The sequence below is a fragment of the Hypanus sabinus genome, chromosome 12 (genome assembly GCF_030144855.1).
Source record: "Hypanus sabinus isolate sHypSab1 chromosome 12, sHypSab1.hap1, whole genome shotgun sequence".
NCBI lineage: Eukaryota > Metazoa > Chordata > Chondrichthyes > Myliobatiformes > Dasyatidae > Hypanus > Hypanus sabinus.
The window spans coordinates 10,723,532-10,745,217 of NC_082717.1; the positions used below are offsets into that span (position 1 = coordinate 10,723,532).

Sequence of the window (21,686 nt, forward strand, 5' to 3'; positions counted from 1 at the left end):
AGCATAAGGAAATTTATGAGCCGGCGGAGAGAACAGTCAGAGACAGGGTGGTGGGGGGTTACAGCAGGGTTCCACAGATCACTGAAAGGGCAGGCAGGTGCAGAGAAGCCTCTCTGCCTGAGCGAGGGTGAATTTGTCCCTGACTGTTGGAGGCAGAAAAGGCCCCACTGAACCGGGAAGGGTTAAAAACTGAACTACTTCGCAGAGAGAAATAACAAGGTGCCATCTGCCGTCCGCAGATTAAATGGTACGAATCCTCGCAGCAAGGGAGTGACAGAAACGGAAGGAAAACAACAGCAAGTTTGGAAAAGGAGAGAGAGAAAATGGAGGCGTGTGCCACCAAAGACCACGGAACCAAGATTGAACCCACAAGAATTAAAATCTTCGATGGAGGGTAGGTATCCCAGGGATACCAACATCTTTGATGTGAAAACATTTCCAGACCATAACCTTTTTTAAAAATTATTTTGTGCACCAGCTTTTTGCGTTCAACATTTTTCTCTCTGACACAGCTATGGTGTGAATTGGGGGCTGTAGATACCAGCTCCTGGTAACGTTCCAGTGTGTTTCTTCTATAGCCACAGCAATAGAGTCATAAAAACTACAGCACAGAAACAGGCCCTTCAGCCCATCTAGTCCATTCTGAACCCATTTGAACTGCCTACTCCTATTAACCAGCACTGGGACCATAGCCCTCCATGCCCCTACCATCCATGTACCTGTCCAAATTTATCTTAAACATTGAATATGCACTTGGCAGCTCATTCCACACTCTCATCACCCTCTGAGTGAAGGAGTTTCCCCTCATGTTCCCCTTAAACTTGTCACTTTTCACCCTTAACTTGTGACCCATCCAACCTAAGTGGAAAAAGCCTGCTTGCATTTATCCAATCTCAATCTTCTGTGTTCTAAAGTTCTGACCTATGCAACCTATAATCAGGTCCTCCAGACCCGGCAGAGAAATAGAGAAACACACACAAAGTGCTGCAGGAGCTCAGCAGGCCGTGCGTCATCGGCTGGAAACGTCGACAATATGCTGCCTGGACTGCTGGGTTTGTCCAGCATTTTGCGTGTGTTGCCTGGATTTCCAGCATCTGCAGATGTTCTCCTGTTTGTGAGAGAAATAGAGAAGACATTTTCTCAGGTGTCCTAAGGTGTTGTGAGGAGCACAGTAGAATAAGAATTGGGTTTCAGATTTGTGGATCCATCCTCTGTGCTTTTCTGAAGCTTTGAATGGTCACTCCCTCGGCCTCCTACACTCCCGGGAAAACAGTCCCAGTCTGCCCAGCCTCCTCATATAGTTCAAGCTCTCCCATCCCAATAATATTCTTGTGAATCTTTTTCAGCTTAACAGACATTGACCATTGTGGGCATGTTTTTTTCAAATTTTATTTAAAGATATAGCATGGAACAGGCCCTTCCAGCCCAACGAGCTGCACTGCCCAGCTCCTGTTTCACCCCAACCTAATCACGGAAATTTACAATGACCAACTGACCTACTAACCAGTACCTCTTTGGACTGTGGAAGGAAACCAGAGCACCCAGAGAAAACCCTCAGGCTCACAGGAAGAACGTACAAAGTTTCTTATAAAGGATGTTGGGACTGAACGCAAAGCGGTCAAAACTATTTGTTCCCTGATTGGACGATTCTTGCCAGCCAGCCAGTTTGCCAAACCTGAGAGATTCTGCAGTTGTTAGAGTAATGCACACAAAATGCTGGAGGAACTCAGCAGATCAGGCAGCATCTGTAGAGAGGAATAAACAGATGATGTTTTAGGCTGGGATCCTTCATCGGGGTTGGAATGGAAGGAGGAAGAAGCCAGAATATGAAAGAGGGGGGAATAGGCGGTACAAGTTGGAATATGATAGGTGAATCAGATGAGGGGAGAGTATATGGGTGGGATAAGGGGGAATGAAGTAAGGAAGTGGGAGGGCAAGGTGGAAGAGGTAATGGGCTGAAAAATAAGGAATATTTTTCTCTCATGTCTCTAGTCCTCTAATAATTTTGGCCTGTCCCGTATGACCCTCGACCATCTATATTCCCCTCAGATCGATCAATAGCTTTGTAATAAAGGTGAGGTGTTGAGTCCAGGTAAAAAATCTTGGCTAGAAATGTTGACTGTCCATAGGTGCCGAGTTTCTCCAGCATTCTGTGTGGGATATTCCACAGGGCCCTCAAAATGGTGGCAGGAAGTGCTTTCTTTTCAAACAGGGCATGGATCTGGTTGTTGTAGGTAGTGGATGACATTGGATGCTACGTCAATATACAGTATCTTCACGTGCAGCTCCGATGAGAATCATTAAAATATTCCCATTTAGGACTACTACAGCTGAAATCTGCAGACTCATCTGTGGGTACTTCAGGAAGCACCATCGTTTTAGGGCATTTCAATAAAATTGTGGGCTTCAGGAAGGAGAACTCAAAGAATCCCACACCAGTCCTCAAAAGGATCAGCAGTGGAAAGGGTGAGCACCTTCAAGTTCATGGGTGTCAACATCTCTGAAGATCTATTCTGGTCCTAATGTATTGATGCAATTACAAAGTGTCTATTCCATTACGAGCTTGAGGAGACTTGGTATGTCACTAAAGATCCTCACACATTTCTACAGATGTACTGTGGAGAGCATTCTAACTGGCTGCATCACCATCTGGTGTAGAGGGGCCACTGCACAGGATTGGAAAAAGCTACAGACAGTTCTAAACTCTTCCTCCTCCATCACAGGCACTCACACTTGCTTCCCCAAATTTGAGGACACCTTGAAAGGGTAATGCCTCAAAAAGGTGGCATCGATCATTAAGGACCCCTATTACCCAGTATGTGCCATCTTCTCATTGTTGCTGTCAAGAAGGAGGTGCAGGAGCCTGAAGACATTCACTTAGTAATTTAGGAACAGCTTAATCAGATTTCTGAATGAACAATGCACCCATGTACACTACCTCACGATTTTCTTTATTTTTTTGTTCTCAGTTGCACAACTGAGGTGCAGAGATATCTATTTTTTAATCATAATTTATTTTATTGCTATGTATTGCACAGTTCCGCTCCCGCAAAACAACAAATTTCATGACATATGCCAGTGATGGTAAACCTGATTCTAGTTATATGTTACAACTGACACTAGTAGTTGTCAGAAATAGTTGGTACTGAGTGCTATGAGTAATGTATAGGTCTGGTTGCCATGTGTGCTGGATGTCACTGGTTCCTATGGATAATTTATTGGCCTGGTTGCCATGGGTATTGCATGGCACTGGTTACTATGGTATGGAATGGCACTGGCTGCTGTTGGCACTGATGAGGCCTGGTTGATATGGGCATTCAAAGGGATTGGTTGCTATAGGTTCTGAATAGCATTGGTTGCTATGGAAACTGAATGGCATTGGTTGCTTTGGGTACTGAATGAAAATGGTTGCTGTAGATGGTGAAGAGTACTGGTTGCTATGTTACTGCATGGCATTGGTTGCTACGGGTACTGGTTGCTATGGGCACTGAAGGGTGCATGGAGTGCACCCTTCAGAACCCATAGCGGAAGGGTACAGAATGCATCTGCTTGCTATCAGTTTTAAGGGGCCCAGTTGCTGTAGGTAACAGATAGTTTTGGTTGCTATGGGTACTGAGCATTGCTGTGGGCACGTGCATACTGTTGAATAAGTAATGGGAATGATGAATATCTGTCCATAATCAGGAAGGGTGGTCGACCTGTTTCACTCTGAGCTGGAGACAGGCTACGTGACTGAGTCTTTGGGAAGAACACTCTTGGAACCAGGATGGTTTTGGAGGAATGCTCCCTATGGAAAATCACCAAAGTTCCCTGGATCTGACAGAACAGATAATGAACTTGGGTGTTAACCAGAACCAGAGAGAGGCAGGATTCCCCTGAATGAACCTTCTCATCCATCAATGCCTCTGCCAGCTCTTTAAAATCAGAATCAGGTTTAATATCACTGGCACATGTCATAAAATTTGTTGTTTTGCAGCAGCAGTACAGTGCAATATACATTAAAAAGTATACAATACAATAATATAATTAAATTAACTATGTACTGCAGAAGAAAATAATGAGGTAGTGTACACGGGTTTGTTGTCTATTCCAGAATCTGATGGCAGAGGGGAAGAAGCTGTACTAAAATGTTGAGTCCTGAACTAAACTTTGGGCTCCTGAGCCGCCTCCTTGATAGCAGCAATGAGAAGAGAGCATGTCCTGGGTGATGGGTACCCTTAATGATGGAAGCGGCCTTTTTGAGGTCCATCATTAAGGCAAACAGCTGGTTATATATTTTCCCTGTAGTCCTTCCACCAAATGTTTCCAATTCCTTTCATTTAAATTACAAGCATTCTCCCTTCAGGAGGAGGACAAGTAGGGCCAAGTGTATTTAGCCCCTTCAGGGATCGATTTGTTTGGTAATCAGTTTACTAATTGTCAGATATACCAAGATACAGTGACTAAATTTGCTTTGCTTGCCATCTATGCTGACCATTATAAATGCAAGTACATTGAGGTAATGCAAAGTGAAAAACAATTACAGCAATCAAAGAAACACGCAAAATGCCGGAGGAACTCAGCATGTCAGACAGCATCAGAGAGGAATAAACAGTCAACGTTTCTGGCCAGGACCTTTCAGGGCTGGAAAGGAAGGGGAAAGAAGCTGTAAGGTGTAGGGAGGGAAATATTCTGGCCTCTGGCTTCTACCCTCTTCCTTTCCAGAGCAACAAACACAAAATGCTGGAGAAACTGAGCTCAAGCAGAAGACCCCTTTCATTTCCAGTCCTGTTGAAGGGTGTCAGTCCAAGTCATTCCCCTCCGTAGATGTTCATTTCCTCCAGCATTTTATGTGTTGCTCTGGATGTCCAGCATCTGCAGAATAGTTGAGAGAAAGTTCAGTGCAGGCAGACAAATAAGATGCAAGATTGGAAAACCAAAACTGTATCATGTATGAGGTTTTTCTTAGAGTCCAAAATCAGTGGGATAGAAACTGTCCAGGAGCCTGGTGCAACATGGTCTCAAGATTTTGTATTCTTGTCCGATGAGAGAGGAGAGAAGGAAGAATGTCTGGAATGGGAGAGGCCCTTGATTATGTTGACTTCTTTACCAAGGCAGCGTGAAGTGCAGACAGACTCCGTGAGCTGTGTCCACAACTCTCTGCAAGTTCTTGCATTTGCCTTTCAGAGGGGACATTAACAGGGTTGCAGACAGGGGGCTGTGTGGGAGGAAAAGGTCGATTATGAAAAGGCTATCACGCTGTCCATCCAATCTTCGGAGCCACTTAGGAACCAAAGATGTGATGGGGAGCTCTACATTTTCATTCTCTGTCTCCCTATTAGGGAGAGGGTCCCTCGAGGAGAATGGGAAAAAGAAGCTGCCTCACTAATGTGAATCTACAAGGCAGAAAGAGAAAGATTTGCTTCAAACATCCAATTAAAAATTGGTAACACAGAAGTGTTCTTTTATTCATAGTCTGGGATCTTAAAGGATGGCTTTTATTAGAATCTGGAGCTATACTGAATGGAGACAGCCTCTTAGGTCCAATCGAACAATTTTGACTTAAATGCCTATCTTGTGTCCTCAAGATGGCCACCTATTAGTGATCATTTGGCTGACATGCCTCAAAAAATACTGATTTTTCTATCATTTTCCCTTTCCCTGGGGAAAAGTCTATGACTATCCATCCTGTTTAAGCCTCTCATAACTCTGGAGTGAAGAAGGTTGAGGGGTGACTCCAGTTTAAACAAAATCAGGGTTATTATCACCTAATTCTGTATTGTTACCATTTTACCTTGGGCTACCTCAGTGCATTGTGTAATGATTTGATCTGTGTCGACAGTAGGCAAGACCAGCAGGTTTATTATCTCTGACATATGTCGTAAAGTTTGATTTTTTTGTGGCAAGGTACAGTGGTACCTGTTAAAAACTATGTTACAGTAAGAAATATAAAATATAAATTCAAAAAGAGAGGGAAAAGTGAGGTAGAGTTCATGGATTCATTGGCCATTCAGAAATCTGATGGTGATGGGGAAGAAGATATTCAGGCTCCTGTGCCTCCTCCTTCATTGTAGCAATGAGAAGAGAGCATGTCCTGTGAGTCCTTAAAGACAGATGCTGCCCTTTTAAGGCTTTGCCTGTTGAAGATGCCCTCATTTGCTGGGGATGCTGTTTGCAACTTTCTGCAGCTTTTTCCGACCCCTCCGTACCAGGCAGTGATGCAACCACATAGAATGCACTTCATGGTACTTCTGTAGAAATTTGTGAGAGTCTTTGGTGACATACCAAACTCCTAATGAAATATGCCTTCCTTGTAATGGCATCGATATATTAGGACCAAGATAGATCTTCAGAGATGTTGACCTTCAGGGACTTGAAACTGCTCGTCCTTTCCACTGCTGATCCCTCGATGAGGACAGGTGCATGTTCCCTCGATTTCCCTTTCAATTGCTTGTGGGCAGTGCAGCTCGTTGGGTTGGAAGGGCCTGATCTGTGCTTCATCTCCAAATAAAAATAATAGAAACATAGATAAGAATGAAATAATAAATAAATGATTGATGGATTGATTGAAATGAGCACTATTTGGCTCCATCAGGGACGCTTGCCTCCCCAGCACCTCGGACATTCTCAAAAGACGATGCCTCAGAAAGGAGGCATCCATCATTAAGGCCCTTCATCATTCAGACGTGCCCTCTTCTCGTTCCTATAATCAGAAAGATGGCGCAGGAGCCTGTAGACTCACACACAACATTTTAGGAACGGCTTCTTCCGCTCCGCCATCAGTTTTCTGAGCAGTCTATGTATTTGCCTCAACCACTTCCTCTGACAGCGCATTCCAAATACCCACCATCCTCTGTGTGAAGAAGTTTCTCCTCTGATCCCTTTCAGATCTTTCACCACTTGCTTTACAGCTCTGTCCTCTATTATTTCTATCTTTCCCTGGGGGGGAAATGTGACAATCTGCCTAATCTGTATCTGAATATTAATAAGTAAATGAATAAATGGAAGTTTCTTTTTCTCTTTGCAGCTACAAGTCGAATGAAGATTATGTTTACGTGAGGGGACGAGGCAGGGGGAAGTATATCTGTGAGGAATGTGGAATTCGGTGTAAAAAGCCAAGCATGCTGAAGAAACACATCCGTACACACACGGACCACCGGCCGTTCATGTGCAAGTTCTGTAACTTTGCCTTCAAAACTAAAGGTAACTTTTTTCACCAAATGTATCTGTCACTTGTGGTGAAGGTATTGTTCAATAGTTGCAAACTGTGTTATAAATAAAGACATAAAAGTATTGTAAACTCAGCCAGCCCCTTATGGGTGCTAGCCTCCCCAGCACCTAGGAGATTCTCAAAAGACGATGCCTCAGAAAGGAGATATCCATCATTAAGGTCCTCCATCAATCAGGACATGCCCTCTTCTCGTTTCTACAATCAGAAGGATGGTCCAGAGGCCTGAAGATTTACACACAACATTTTAGGAACAGCTTCTTCCCTTCTGCCAACAGATTTCCAGACGCTCCGTATACCTGCCTCAACCAATTCCTCTGACAGTTTATTGTAGATACTCACTATCTTCTGTGTGAAGACATTTCTTTTCCGATCCCTTTCAGAACTTTCACCACTTGTCTTAAGTTTTTTGAATCCCTTTCCCTGTCTGGTACACGATCTGAAAAGGCTGCAGGAAGTTGTAAACTCAGCAAGCTCCATCATGGGCACCAGCCTCCCTGACACTGAGGACTCCTTTAGAAGATGATTTCTCAGAAAGAAAGCATCCACCATTAAGGACCCCCATCACCTTGGACACATCCTGTTCTTGTCACTACCATCAGGGAGGAGGTATAGGAACATGAAAACACAAGCTGTGCAATTTAAGAACATACTTTTCCCCTCCACCAGCAGATTTCTAAGCGGTCCATATACCCATGCACTCTCCTCAATTTTACTGCTCTCTTTTTGCACTGCTTGTTTTTCCATCTATTTCTTATTGTAATTTGATCTATATCCTTTGCACGGTACTGCTGCACAAAGCAACAATTTTCACAACATAAACATGAGATTCTACTGGAAATATAGAATAAAACATGAAAAAAATTCTGGAGCAACTCAGTAAGTCAAGCACCAAATGTGGAGAAGAGTAAACAGTCAATGTTTTGGGCCAAGAACCTTCATTAGGATAGAACATATAACAGTGGTCATAAGCCACACTCACAAAATGCTGGAGGATCTCAGGCAGCGACTACAAAAAGGAGTAAATATTAGAGGTTTCAGGCCGAGACCCTTCATCAGGACTGGAGGAGAAAAAAAGGAAGTCAGAGTTAGAAGTTGGGGGGAAGGGATGAAGAAACACAAGGTGATAGGTGAAACCGGCTGGTAGGCGGGGTAGGGATGAAGTAAAGAGCTGAGAAGTCAATTGTTGGAAGAGAATAAAGGGCTGGAGAAGGGGGAATCTAATATGAGAGGACAGAAGACCATGAAAGAAAGAAAATGGGAAGGAGCACCAGAGGGAGGTGATGGACTGGTAAGAAGATAAGGTGAGAGGGGGAAGTGGGAATGGGGAATGGTGAAGTGGGGTTGGGGGAGCATCATTGGAAGTTCGAGAAATTGATGTTCATGCCATCAGGTTGGAGGCTACCCATTCAGAATGGAAGGTGTTGCTCCTCCAACCTGAGTGTGGCCTCATTGTGACAGTAGAGGAAGCCATGGACTGACATATGGGAATGGGAATTGGAATTAAAATGGGTGGCCACCAGGAGGTCCCACGTTTTCTGGCGGACAGAACATCAGTGCTTGGCGAAGTGGTCCCCGAAGCTATGTCAGGTTCTGAAATAGTTGAAGAGGACTAGTTAATTGCAAGTATCACTCCACTCTTTAAGAAGGGAGGGAAGCAAAAGAAAGGAAATTATAGGCCAGTTAGCCTGATTCCTGTGGTTGGGAAGATATTAAGAGTCCATTATTAATGCAGGTGTTCCCCGAGTTACGAACATCTGACTTACGGATAACTCGTACTTACGAACCAAGAAAGGAGAACGCCGTCTGCCCTTTTAAGTCAGATCACGACGCCGTCCGCCATTTTAAGTCGTTGCATTTGACAGTGTTGAGTGTTTAACTTTGTATTTGGCTTAAATTTTTCTTAGTAAGATTCACCATGACCCCTGTTCCGGTTGGCTGGTAGTGCAGTGAGATCAGCGCCAGGCTGAAGAACGGAGGTTCCCGAGTTTGATTTAGTGACAGACAGCTCCTGTGCCGGGTTGATGTCGAGCTCGCAACTCGACCTCGTAGAAAAAACACTGCCACCTCCAGTTTAAATTCCCACGTGGAATATTATGGAGGATCAAATACCCAAACCCGACATAGCCCCCACTTGTCCCATTTAACCTGTATCAGTGCGGTGGAGTTTAGGACCCGGGGAACTTAGTGCAGTGGTCCTTAGGACCCAGCGGACCTCGGGACCTGCCGCCCGCAGTGTGTCTGTTCCATTGACGGGAAGCAATCGCGATTGAAAATAAAGTGGAAATAATAAAGCATTTGGAAAAAGGTGAAACACCATTGATCATTGGAAAATCATTAGGCTACAATCGTTCAATGATCAGAACAATTTTAAAGGATAACAGACAAAGTGAGAATAATGGAACATGTGAAAGGCCCTGCCCTGATGAAAGCTACAATTACTAAGCAACACAGTGGTTTAATTATTGGAATACATATGTTTCTTAAGTGTTTTATATGCATAGAAAGGTAAAATATATACTATATACTAAGACAAACGTTTGAATAACGCTAAATAATACCGGATGTATTTGTTCCGACTTACGTACAAATTTGACTTAAAGATGGAACCAGGAACGGAACTCGTACGTGACCTGGGAACTGCCTGTAATGACGTTTCAGGCTATTTGGAGGCACATGATAAAATAGGCCAAAGTCGGCATGGATTCCTAAAGGAACCTTGCCTGACAAATCCAAGCAAATTATGTGAGGAAATAAGAAGCAAGATAGACAAACAAGTGTCAATGGATGTTGTGTACTTGGATTTTCAGAAGAACTTTGACAAGGTGCCGCAGATGAGGCTCCTTAACAATAAGAGCCCAGGGTATTACAGGAAAGCATTGATAGAAGATTGGCTGACCAGCAGGAGGCAAAGAGTGGGAATAAAGGGGCCATTTCTGGTTGACTGCCGATGATGGTGGTGTTCTGCTGGGGCCATTGTTGGGACCACTTCTTTTCACAATATCTGTCAGTAATCTGGATGACAAAATTGACAGTTTTGTGGCCACGTTTGCAGGCAGTATGAAGATAGGTGGAGTGGCAAGAGGTGTTGAGGAAGCAGGGAGTCTGCAGAAAGACATTTCTGGAGAATGGGTAAAGGAGTGGCAGATGCAATAGTTGTCTGGTCATGCACTTTGCTAGAAGGAGTAAGGGTGTAGACTATTTTCTGAATGGAGAGAAAATATAAAACTCAGAGGTGCAAAGGGACTTGAGAGTGCTTGTACAGGATCCCCTAATGGTTAACTTGTGAGTTAAGCTGGAGGTAAGAAAGGCAAACACAAGTCATTAGGTATATTTAAAGCTGAGGTTGATAGGTTCTTGATTAGTCAGTGATCCAAAGTTTATGGGGAGAAGGCAGGAGTATTTGGTTGAGAGGGATAAATCAGTCACGATGGGATGGTGGAACAGGCTAAGTGGGCCAAAATTCCCTAATTCTCCTCCTAATTCTTATGATTCAAGCTATTCACCATTCACCAGACCTATCAGACTCCTCCTGTCCAGCTGTAGGTCTTACCTTTGCCTCATCAACCCCCTCCGAAACTACTGGGCAGCAATAAAAGCAAGTCAATATTGATACCCAAGAGGCTGCCTAAGAAGAAGACTCCTTCTCACTATCCAAAGAAGGCAATAACAGTTATATTTCTTCATCTGAATTATCCCTTGCCTTTGCGGAGGTACAGAGTTCAACAGCACTTCAGCCAGCCCAGTTTATGCCGACACATTCACATTATAATCCTACATTAACTGCCATTTTAGAGTCACAGAGTCATACAGTGTGAAACAGGCCCTTCGCCCCATCTGATCCATACTGTCCCTGGCACAGAGGAATAGCACTTAGCGCAACAGTTTACAGCCCAGCGATCAAGGTTTGTTCCTGCCTCTCTCCGTAACGAATTTATCCGTTCTCCCCTTGATCACATGGATTTTCTCTAGGTGCTTCAGCTTGCTCCCACATTCCACAGACGCCTGGCTTAGCATAAGTAAGTTGCGGGCATATTATGTTACCGCCGGAGGCATGGTGACACTTGTGAGCTGCCCTCGGCTCAGCTTCAGTCTGTGTTGGTCATTGATGGTGTGTTTCAATGTACGTGTAACAAATAACGCTAATATATTTACTTATGGGTTTAAGGTGCCCTCTAAATTTGTCCTATTTGCCTGCATTTAGCCCATGACCTTCTAAACCTTTCACATCCGTGCAGCTGTCCAAATGTCTTTTAAAAGTCATTGTTAAAAATAAAACTGGGTCCAGATGAGCCCGTGATGTATTGGGCTGAGTCCAAAACCTCTGCAGATCCTTAAGCTTCTGTGCATTTGGATTCCCATACCTGACAATGATGCACCCAGTGTGGATACTTTGAACAATACATAGAAATATAGAATAGTACAGCACATTACAGGCCCTTTGGTCCACAATGCTGTACCAACCCTCAAACCCTGCCTCCCACATAACCCCCCACCTTAAATTCCTCTATATACCTGTCTAGTAGTCTCTTAAACTTCACTAGTGTATCTGCCTCCACCACTGACTCAGGCAGTGCATTCCACGCACCAACCACTCTCTGTGTGAAAAACCTTCCTCTAATATCCCCCCTTGAACTTCCCTCCCCTTACCTTAAAGCCATGTCCTCTTGTACTGAGCAGTGGTACCCTGGGGAAGAGACGCTGGCTGTCCACTCTGTCTATTCCTCTTAATATCTTGTACACCTCTATCATGTCTCCTCTCATCTTCCTTCTCACCAAAGAGTAAAGCCCAAGCTCCCTTAATCTCTGATCATAATGCATACTCTCTAAGCCAGGCAGCATCCTGGTAAATCTCCTCTGTACCCTTTCCAATGTTTCCACATCCTTCCTATAGTGAGGCAACCAGAACTGGACACAGTACTCCAAGTGTGGCCTAACCACAGTTTTATAGAGCTGCATCATTACATCGTGACTCGTAAATGCTATCCCTCGACTTATGAAAACTAACACCCCATAAGCTTTCTTAACTACCCTATCTACCTGTGATGCAACTTTCATGTACCTCCAGATCCCTCTGCTCCTCCACACTACAAAGTATCCTGCCATTTACTTTGCACTCTACCTTGGAGTTTGTCCTTCCAAAGTGTACCATTTCACACTTCTCCAGGTTGAACTCCATCTGCCACTTCTCAGCCCACTTCTGCATCTATCAATGTCTCTGCAATCTTCGACAATCCTCTACACTATCTACAACACCACCAACCTTTGTGTCATAACTGTTAATCTAAGAAAGCAAAGACTCTGGTGCCCCCCTTTGTGATGACATCTGTGTGCTGAACTCAGGACAGATCATCTGATATGTTAACGTCTAGAAATTTGAATTTGCAATAATCACTGAATAGAAATGAGGGTATGTATGCCATCACCAGGACCCCCACCATCCAGGCCATGCTCTTTTCTCACTGCTGCCATCAGGAAGGAGATACATGAGCCTCAGCACTCACACCACTAGGTTCAGGTACAGTTATTGCCCTACAACCATCAGGCTCCCGAACTGGAGTGGATACTACACTCACCTCAACTCTGAACTGATTCCACAAACTAGAGACTCACTTTTAAAGACTCTGCAACTCATGTTCTTGATATTTAATGTTTATTTGCTTTTTTTTCTTATTTGTCTTTTCACATTGATGGTTCATCTATCCCTGTTATGTGTGGTTTGTCACTGGTTTCTGTTGTGTTAACTCTGTTTTGACTGTGAATGCCCACAAGAAAGTGAATCTCAGGGTTGTATATGGCAACATATATGTACTTTGATAATGAATTTACTTTGGACTTTGGCCTTTTTCAGGTAAAAACATGGATACTTTTTCATGCCTGTAAGTCGGGCACTTGTAACCCAGGAGATCGTGTTCTTATCCCTTGTGCAGCAGAGGGGGGGTATGCCAGTTATGTCAGGGCACTGCTCTCGCACACTCTGCGGCCACTTTATTAGCTACCTCCTGCACCTTTTTGTGGTCTTCTGCTGCTGTAGCTCACCCACTTCAAGACTTGATGTGCTGAGCACTCAGAAATACCTCCTGCACACCGCTGTTGTAACGCGTGGTTATTTGAATTACTGCCACCTTGAAACAGTCTGGCCATTCTCCTCTGACCTCTCTCTTTAACAAGGAATTTTTGCCCACAGAACAGCAGTTCGGATTTTTTTTTTTGTTTTTTGTTTTTCACACCATTCTCCGTAAACTCTACAGACAGTTGTGTGTGAAAATCCCAGGAGATCAGCAGTTTCTGAGATACTCAAACCACCCGTCTGGCATAAACAATCATTCCATGGTCAAAGTCACTGAAGTCACATTTCTTCCCCATTATGATGTTTGGTCTGAACAACAACTGAACCTCTTGACCATGTCTGCATGCTGTTATGCATTGAGGTGCTGCCACGATTGGCTGATGAGATATTTGCAATTAACGAACAGGTGTACAGGTGTACCTAATAAAGTGGCCACTGAGTGTAGAAGGATGTTAGTGATCAAGCTGGACATGCCAGAGATGAGCGGGAAGCTTTTTTTTCCAGCAGACACAGCCAACATTCCTTCAGTTAATGAGCCTGTTCGGGGGTGGGGAAAAGGAACAGTTTAACTGGCCTGAAGTTGCTGATTGTGGAATTCAGCCTTGTGCCAAATGGATTCTGTGTCCATCGTGTGAGATGACAGACTCTCTCAAAGCAATTCATTGTACGCTGACTTTCTCTGAAATGCCTGCACAGTCAGCTTCATTCCCAAATGGATTCTCTTTGTATACGTAAACTGAACTGAAGTAAATTAGATTATTATTGTCACATGAGAGGCGTAGATGGAGTGGACAGCCAGGGACTTTTTCTCAAGGTGGAAATGGCTAATACGTGGGGGCATAATTTTAAGGTGTTTGGAAGAAAGTTTTTTTACACAGACAGCGGTGACTGTATGGAATGCACTGCCAGGGGTGATGGTAGAGGAAGATAAATTAGGGACGTTTAAGAGAATCTTAGAATAGGTACGTGGATGATTTAAAAAAAATGAGGGATATGTAGGAGGGAAGGGTTTGTTTGATCTTGGAGTAGTTTAAAGTGTCAATTCAAGTGAAGGAATAGATGGAGTGGATAGCCACGGCAGGAATGGCTAATACAAGGGGGCATGCTTTTATGGTGATAGGTGGAAAGTAGAGGGAAAGGTTTTTAACAGAGAGAGTGGTCGGTGCGTGGAATGTGCTGCCGAGGGTGGAGGTAGAGGCAGATACATTAGGCTCAATTGAGAGACTCCTAGATAGGCACGTGGATGATGGAAAAATGGAGGGTTGTGTAGGAGGGTATGGAGTAGGTTTGAAAGGTTGGTTCAAGTGAAGGAACAGCCTTTTCCCTGAGTGAAAAGCATTGGGGGGGGGGGGGGAACAGTAGAGGTAGATTTTTGTTTTTTTGTTTACACAGGTTGGTGGGTTCCAATGATGAAGGTAGAGACAGTTACACGGGACATGGCCAAATGGCTGTAGCTTTGCCAGGGGGAAGCTCTTGGTCTGTGTGGAGCAGGTTATTTGTTTCTGTGACCCTAATTATCCTTTGATACCTCATGATCTCATTATAGGAACAATGAGAGGATGCAAAAGAGGTTCACCAGGATTAGAGGACATGCACTATTAGGAGAGATTGCACAAACTTGGGTTGTTTTTTGTTTTTCTGGGGTGGTGAAGATTAGGAGGAGACCAGATAAATTTATAGGATTGTTAGAGGCATCGATTGAGTAGAGAAACAGTATCTTTTTCTCCTGAGTTGAAAGGTCTGACAGCAGATGTAATGCATTTTTAGACAAGAGGGGGTTCAAAGGGATGTGCAGGGCAAATTTTTAGCTCAGGGAGCATTGGGGTCAAATATGCCAGATGCATTGAATAGGCTGTTGGACAAAGGGATGTGCAGGAAATGGAAGTTCATCACATTGTGTAGGCAGAAGGGATAATTGATTACTAATTAAGCACAACACTGTTGTCAGAAGGGCCTTGTTGTCAGAACAGTTGTGCTGTTCTGTGCTCTCCTCTCACTATTACCATCGGGCAAGAGGTACAGAAGCCCACACCTCCAGTGGGATCAGAAGGAGTCACTGCCCCACAACCAGCGTGGATAACTTCACTCACCACAACTCTGGAATGATCACACAACCTATGGACTCACTTTCAAGGACTCTTTGCAATTCATGTCACTGAGGTATACGATAATGTATGACACACAAAATGCAAGAGGAACTCAGCAGGTGAAGTAGCCTCCATAGAAAGGAATAAAGAGTCAGTGTTTTAGGCCGAGACCCTTCATCAGGACTCACACCCTTCATACCTTCCCATAGATGCTGCTGACCTGCTGAGATCCTACAGGGATTTATTTAGAGATCCCGCATGGAATAGGCCCTTCCAGCCCTTTGAGCTGCACCGCCCAGATAAAACCGACAACCCCGATTTCAGCTTGACCTAATCACTGGGCAATTTACAGTTACCAGTTAACCTGTGTGTTTTTGGACTGTGGGAAGAAACCAGAGCAAACCACGCATTCCATGGAGAGGACGTACAGAGACCCCTTACAGAGACGTGGGAGTTGAACTCCGAACTCTGACACCCCTCACTGTAATAGCGTCACACTCACTGCTATGCCACCATGGTGCCTCACGGTACTTGTGTGTGTTTCTCTAGATTTCCAGCAACTGCAAAATGGCTTGTACATATGTTGAAAGGACTAGATAGGGTGGATGTGGAGAGGATGATCCCTATGGTGGGGGCATCCAGAAGTAGAGGACACAACCTCAAAACTGAGGGGTGACCCTTTAGAACAGAGGTAAGGAGGAAATTTTTTGGCCAAAGAGCAGTGAATCTGTGGAATACTCTGCCACAGACTGCGGTGGAGCCAAGTCCGTGGGTATATTTAAGGCTGAAGTTGATCGTTTCCTGATCAGTCAGGACATCAAAGGACATGGCGAGAAGGCAGGTGTATGGGGTTGAGTGGGATCTGGGATTAGCCATGATGGAATGGCAGAGCAAACTCAGTGGGCTGAATGGCCCAATTCTGCTCCTATTTATTATGGTCTTATGTCATCAACATACCTTGGTAAAAAAGTTATTTTGAACTTTATGTCCTATAGTTAACCCTGTGTTTTTGATTCCTTTGTCTAGGAAACTTAACAAAACACATGAAATCGAAGGCTCACACCAAGAAGTGTTTGGAACTGGGTATAACGATAACATGCATGTACAGCACCGACACAGAGGAAACAGGCAAGTAATGACCAGTTTCTCTGTTGCTCTGGCCAGAAGCCATTCAGCCTGTCAAAACTGGGGCAGCCGTTGTTCGGAAACATCCAAAATATGCTCTCCTTCTTTTTCCAACAACCCTGCCACTTCATTTTAAATATTAATCCCAATCGGAATGCAAATTTCCATCTGGCAATGTGCTTCAATACTCAGTGTGATGACCTACATTGATGATGCTGTTGGGTTCTGTGTTCTAAAATGCCAGAAGAACTCAGCAAGTCAGTTAGCATCTATGGATTCCCATTCCGACATGTTGGTCCATGGCCTCCTTGCTCTGTGCTTAACAACAGCTGCTGTGTCTAGGGCTTGAGAGGGCTAGCAGTCTGGGTCCTGATCACAGACTCAGGAGCTGAGCAGTGTATTGACCAGCCAAAGCTTGGTGGTGCATTGCTCTGGGCAGTGGTGGCGAGAGGGTGGAGAGTGAATGGGAGTGCAGAGCATCATTTGGAAATGCAGGACAATAGTTTTGGGGTCCCAGCCAGTGAGCTTGGAATTTAAGGAGTGAGTATAGATGTTATTTTGTTTGGGAGAGGAGGTTAGTAACAGGTCTTAGAGTCATAGAGTCGTACAGCAAGACTGTCAGTCCAAATCATCCATACCAATCAAAGGTCTAATTAAATTTATTTTCAGAGTACTGTATACGAGGGGTGATTGATAAGTCCATGTCCTAAGGTAGAAGGAGTCAATTTTAGAAAACCTAGCACATTTATTTTTCCTACATTTACACACTTATTCCAGTGGTCGTGGAGCACACGGATCCCTTCTTTGTAGAAGTCGGCGTCTTGGACCTCCAGAAGTGGTCTACAGCATTGGGTGATTGATAAGTTCGTGGGCCAAGGTAGAAGGAGACGAGTTATTAACTTCAAACTTCCTGCATTTTCACTCAAAGAGCTGAACTGCACGTGCATGTAACGAGAGCTGTATAACTCATCTCCTTCTACCTTAGGCCATGAACTTATCAATCACCCCTCGTATATCACAATATACTATCCTGAGATTCATTTTCTTGAAGGTATTCATAGTAAGTACAAAGAAACACAATAGAATCAATGAAAAGCAGTACATGGCAAGGTGTATAAACAACCAACGTGGAAAAGGTAACAAACTGTGCAAATACAAAACAAACAAAATAATAATAAATAAATAAGCAGTAAATATCAAGAACATGAGATGAAGAATCCTTGAAAGTGAGTCCATAGGTTGTGGGAACAATTCAGTGTTGAGATGAGTGAGGTTGAGTGAAGCTATCCCCTTTGGTTCAAGAGCTTGATATTTTTGAGGGGTAATAACTTTTCCTGAACCTGGTGGTGTTGGATCTAAGGCTCCTGTATCTCCTTCCTGGTGGCAGCAGCAAGAAGAGAGCATGGCCTGGATGGTGGATAATGGTCCTTGATAATGGATGCTGCTCTTCTGCAATAGCACTCCTAGTAGATGTGCTCAATAGTGGCCAGAACAAGCAGCCAATTTGCCACTGGCCCATTTAAATCTTTCCTATCCATGTCCCTGTCCAAATATCTTTGAATTGTTGTGACTGTACTCACTTACACTACTTTCTCATGCATCTCATTCTATACAGCCTCCACCCTGTGTGAAAAACATATCCCTCAGATCCCCCTTGCCTACGCCTGATTTCCCCATCCCTAGGAAAAAGACTGTGTGCATTCATCCAATATACAGTACCTATAAAAAGTATTCACCACCCCCCCCACTGAAATTTTTCATGTTTTATTATTTTATAACATTGAATCATAGTGGATTTCATTTGGCTTATTTTTGACACTGATCTGCAGAAAAAGACTCTTTCGTGTAAAAGTGGAAACAGATCTAAATTAATTATAAATGTAAAGCAGATTCAGAATCAGGTTTAATATCACTGGTATGTGTCATGAAATATGCTGTTTTGTGGCATCAGTACATTGCAATACAAAATAAAAAACTATAAATTACAATAGGAAATAGATATAAATTAAATAAGTTGTGCAAAAAGAGGACACAAAGAAAAGATGAATTTCGGTGAGGTGTGTACCTGGGTCGTTTTCCATTCAGAAATCAGATGGCAGAGGAGAAAAACCTGTTTCTAAAATGTTGAGTGTGTGTCTTCAGGCTCCTGAACACCACCTTGACACCATCTGAAATTCTGCCTTCGATCGTTGTGTCAAGGGAAAATTTATAGATGGGATTTGAGCTGTGCCGGGCCATATAGTGAAGAGACAGTAGAGCAGTGGGCTAAACCTGCTATTTGAGGTGTTGATTGTCAACAAGGAGGAGATGTTATTTCTGTTTTGCACAGGCTGTGGTCCTCCAATGAGCAAGTCAAGGATCCTGTTGCACTGAGAGGTACAGAGGCCCAGGTTTTGGACCCTATTGATAGCCTAGTCTATATCCGTGCGATATGACTCTATTGTGATCTGCAAACCCGCAGTGTACATTGACTCATTGAGCACTACAGCACCAAAGCAGGCCTTTGGCCCATCTAGCCAAACTGGTTTTTTGCCTACTCCCATCGACCTGCACCTGCACCATAAGCCCTCCATACCCCTCTCAACTAAGTACTTATCCAAACTCTTCTTAAATATTGCAATTAAATCCACATCAATCACTTGCACTGGCAGCTCATTCCACACTCTCTCCACCCTCTGAGTGAAGAAGTTCCCCCTCAGCTTCCTCTTAAATATTTCACCTCTCACCCTTAACCTGCGACCTCCAGTTGTAATTCTGGAGTTCAGGGATTTTTATTGTTATTCCTGTTTCCTTTTGGTAGATGGTGTCAACCTTGGTAAAATACCTCAGCTTAATCTCTTGCTGAAGAATAAGATTATCAAACATCCGAAAAAGACTGATAGTAAAAGTACAGGTGTACATGCAAAACCATTGGCCCAAAATGATAATGTTTACATCAGTGTAAAAAAGCCTGCTTGCATTTATCCTATCTATATCACTCATAATTTTGCATACCTCTGTCAAATCTCCCCTTATTCTCCTCCACTCCAAGAAATAAAGTCCTAATCTATTCAAGTTGCCCCGTAATTGTTATCTGGCACCATCCTTGTAAATCTTCTGTGCACTCTTTCAACCTTATTGATATTTTTTCTCATTAAGTCCAAACCTATGCAAACCTTTGCTTCCCTTCACTGCAGGAATGCCAGATGAGACAGAGAAGGACACCTTGAGTGAAGTGCCGGTGCGTCACCAGTTCTCCGATCCCGAGGACACCGATGGAGCCGAGGAGGAGGGAGATGAAGATGAAGATGATGACGACGACGATGAAGATGACCGGCAAGGCGACAGCACGCCGACCACAAGATCTCGGAGCAGCAGCCCCTCAACCCGTAGTTCCAAGCCTGCCTCTGGCACGTTTAGCATTGCCTCAGTCTCCACATTTGATGTCAGCCACTCAAACAATCAGTCTTCCCTCATGAGTTACCTCGCCTCAGTACCGAGGATCCAAGTGACTCAGCTAGTGCCCACCACTTATTCTCAAGCGGGATCTCCGGTGATGGATTACCAGAGACATTTGCACAACAGATTGATGGATTCGATGGAGTATAGAGATAGATTGGACATCCCTTCCACAACTGGCCTTTGGATGGCACAGACCGAAGATGGGTCTTCGCGAGAGGACAGCTCCAGAGAGATGTCCCCCTCAGGAGATACCAGCTCGAGCACTCTACCCTCGCCAGCGTACGAGGGATCACCGGGCAGGGAGGTGTCACCGACGTCTCGCAGGTACCTGTCTCCGAGAAGAGACCTCTCACCCAGGCCGCACTTGTCTCCGAGACGAGAGATCTCGCCTCTGAGGCACCGGTCTCCAAAGAGGGAGACCCACCTGACCGAGTGGTCTCCGAAGAGAGATGCCTCCCCGGGCCGACACTTCCTCCCGAGGAGAGAGATTTTGTCGCCAAGGCAGGTCTCGCCCGCGAAGGATGTCTCCCCAAGAAGAGAGCTCTCCCCCAGGAGGGATTACAAGGAACGGAGGCACATGCCATTGATTAGGGGAACTTCGCCACAGCGAGGTTCCTTCCAGAGTGAATATGTAATGGGCCAGTATATGCAGAATTCAGAGATGAACCTGGTAAGTTTGATCACTAACAGATACCAACTTGTATTCTAAAGTTTGTTGGATCTCTGTTTAATTTGTGATCATTAGGGTTCTTCCAGGGATGACGAGTGGTCTTAATTCCAAGACTTCAGTTTATTTTAGAGTACAAACAAACTAAATATAGAGCTGGAAAATGGTGCTAAGTGGGGAATTAATGTTAAGGGGTGTAAGGCCAAAGAATGGTGCTTCTGAAAAATTCTGTTACTTTTATTGATAACATAATGAAATTCCTTAGATAATGATAGGCTACATAATTAAAACAATTACAACATGTGGGTAATGTGCTAACATGTAGCCAATGAAAATCGAGGGAGTTAATAAATCATTAGTTTGGCTGCTATACCGCTTTCTGCCATTGAGTGTGAAAAATTCATGAGTTTGTTAAAAAGTACAAATCTTATAAAAAAGTATCAATAAAGGGAACAGTGGTTTCCAACAGGTTTGTTGGAATATGTGTGAGAGGGGGAGTGAGCTATAGACTGTAACAGGATGATCGACACAACCTCCATTATCCTGGCTCGAGTCAGTTGCTCCTGAGGGTGCCACGGTAGCAGTTAGCATGGTCTGTACGTCCTCCACATGGAATGCGTGGACTTTCCCAGATGCTCTAGTTTCCTCCCACAGTCCAAAGGCATACCGGGTAGCTTAATTGTAAATTGTCCTGTGATTAGGTTTGTTTAAATTGAGGGTTAGGTCGGTTGGTGGCACAATGGCATCAGTGCCGGACTCCGGATTGAAGGATCCCGAGTTCGAATCCAAGTCAGGCCACCCCCAGAGCACGCTTTCCATCTGTGCCGGGTTGAGCGTCGAGCTAGCCACTCGGCTTCGTAATAGATACAAGGGTCAGGTCAGGAACGTACATATCATGAGCCAATCAATCCGAAAGGAGACCAATCCTGACACCATGCGCCAGACAAGAATGACTGACTGTCTGGTGCGACACAATAGAAAAAACATTGGGGGTTGCTGGGATGGTGCGGTTCGAAGGTTTGGGAAGGCCTACTCCGTGGTGTATCGCTAAATTTCTTTTGCAACTTGTTAAGTCACTTCAGGCCAAAT

General features: G+C 44.2%; 1 protein-coding gene across 5 annotated transcripts in view; it reads left to right on the top strand.

The window, feature by feature from the left end:
* The window catches only part of hivep2a (HIVEP zinc finger 2a), a 236,380-nt gene that overhangs the window by 209,317 nt on the left and 5,377 nt on the right, over positions 1 to 21,686 (top strand). For all 5 annotated transcript variants that reach the window (XM_059985531.1, XM_059985532.1, XM_059985530.1 and 2 more), the window contains exons 5-8: positions 240 to 394; positions 7,007 to 7,182; positions 16,391 to 16,492; positions 19,666 to 20,600. In XM_059985531.1, coding sequence (XP_059841514.1) covers positions 240 to 394; positions 7,007 to 7,182; positions 16,391 to 16,492; positions 19,666 to 20,600 — 1,368 coding nt within the window. The remainder of the gene's footprint in view (positions 1 to 239; positions 395 to 7,006; positions 7,183 to 16,390; positions 16,493 to 19,665; positions 20,601 to 21,686) is intronic.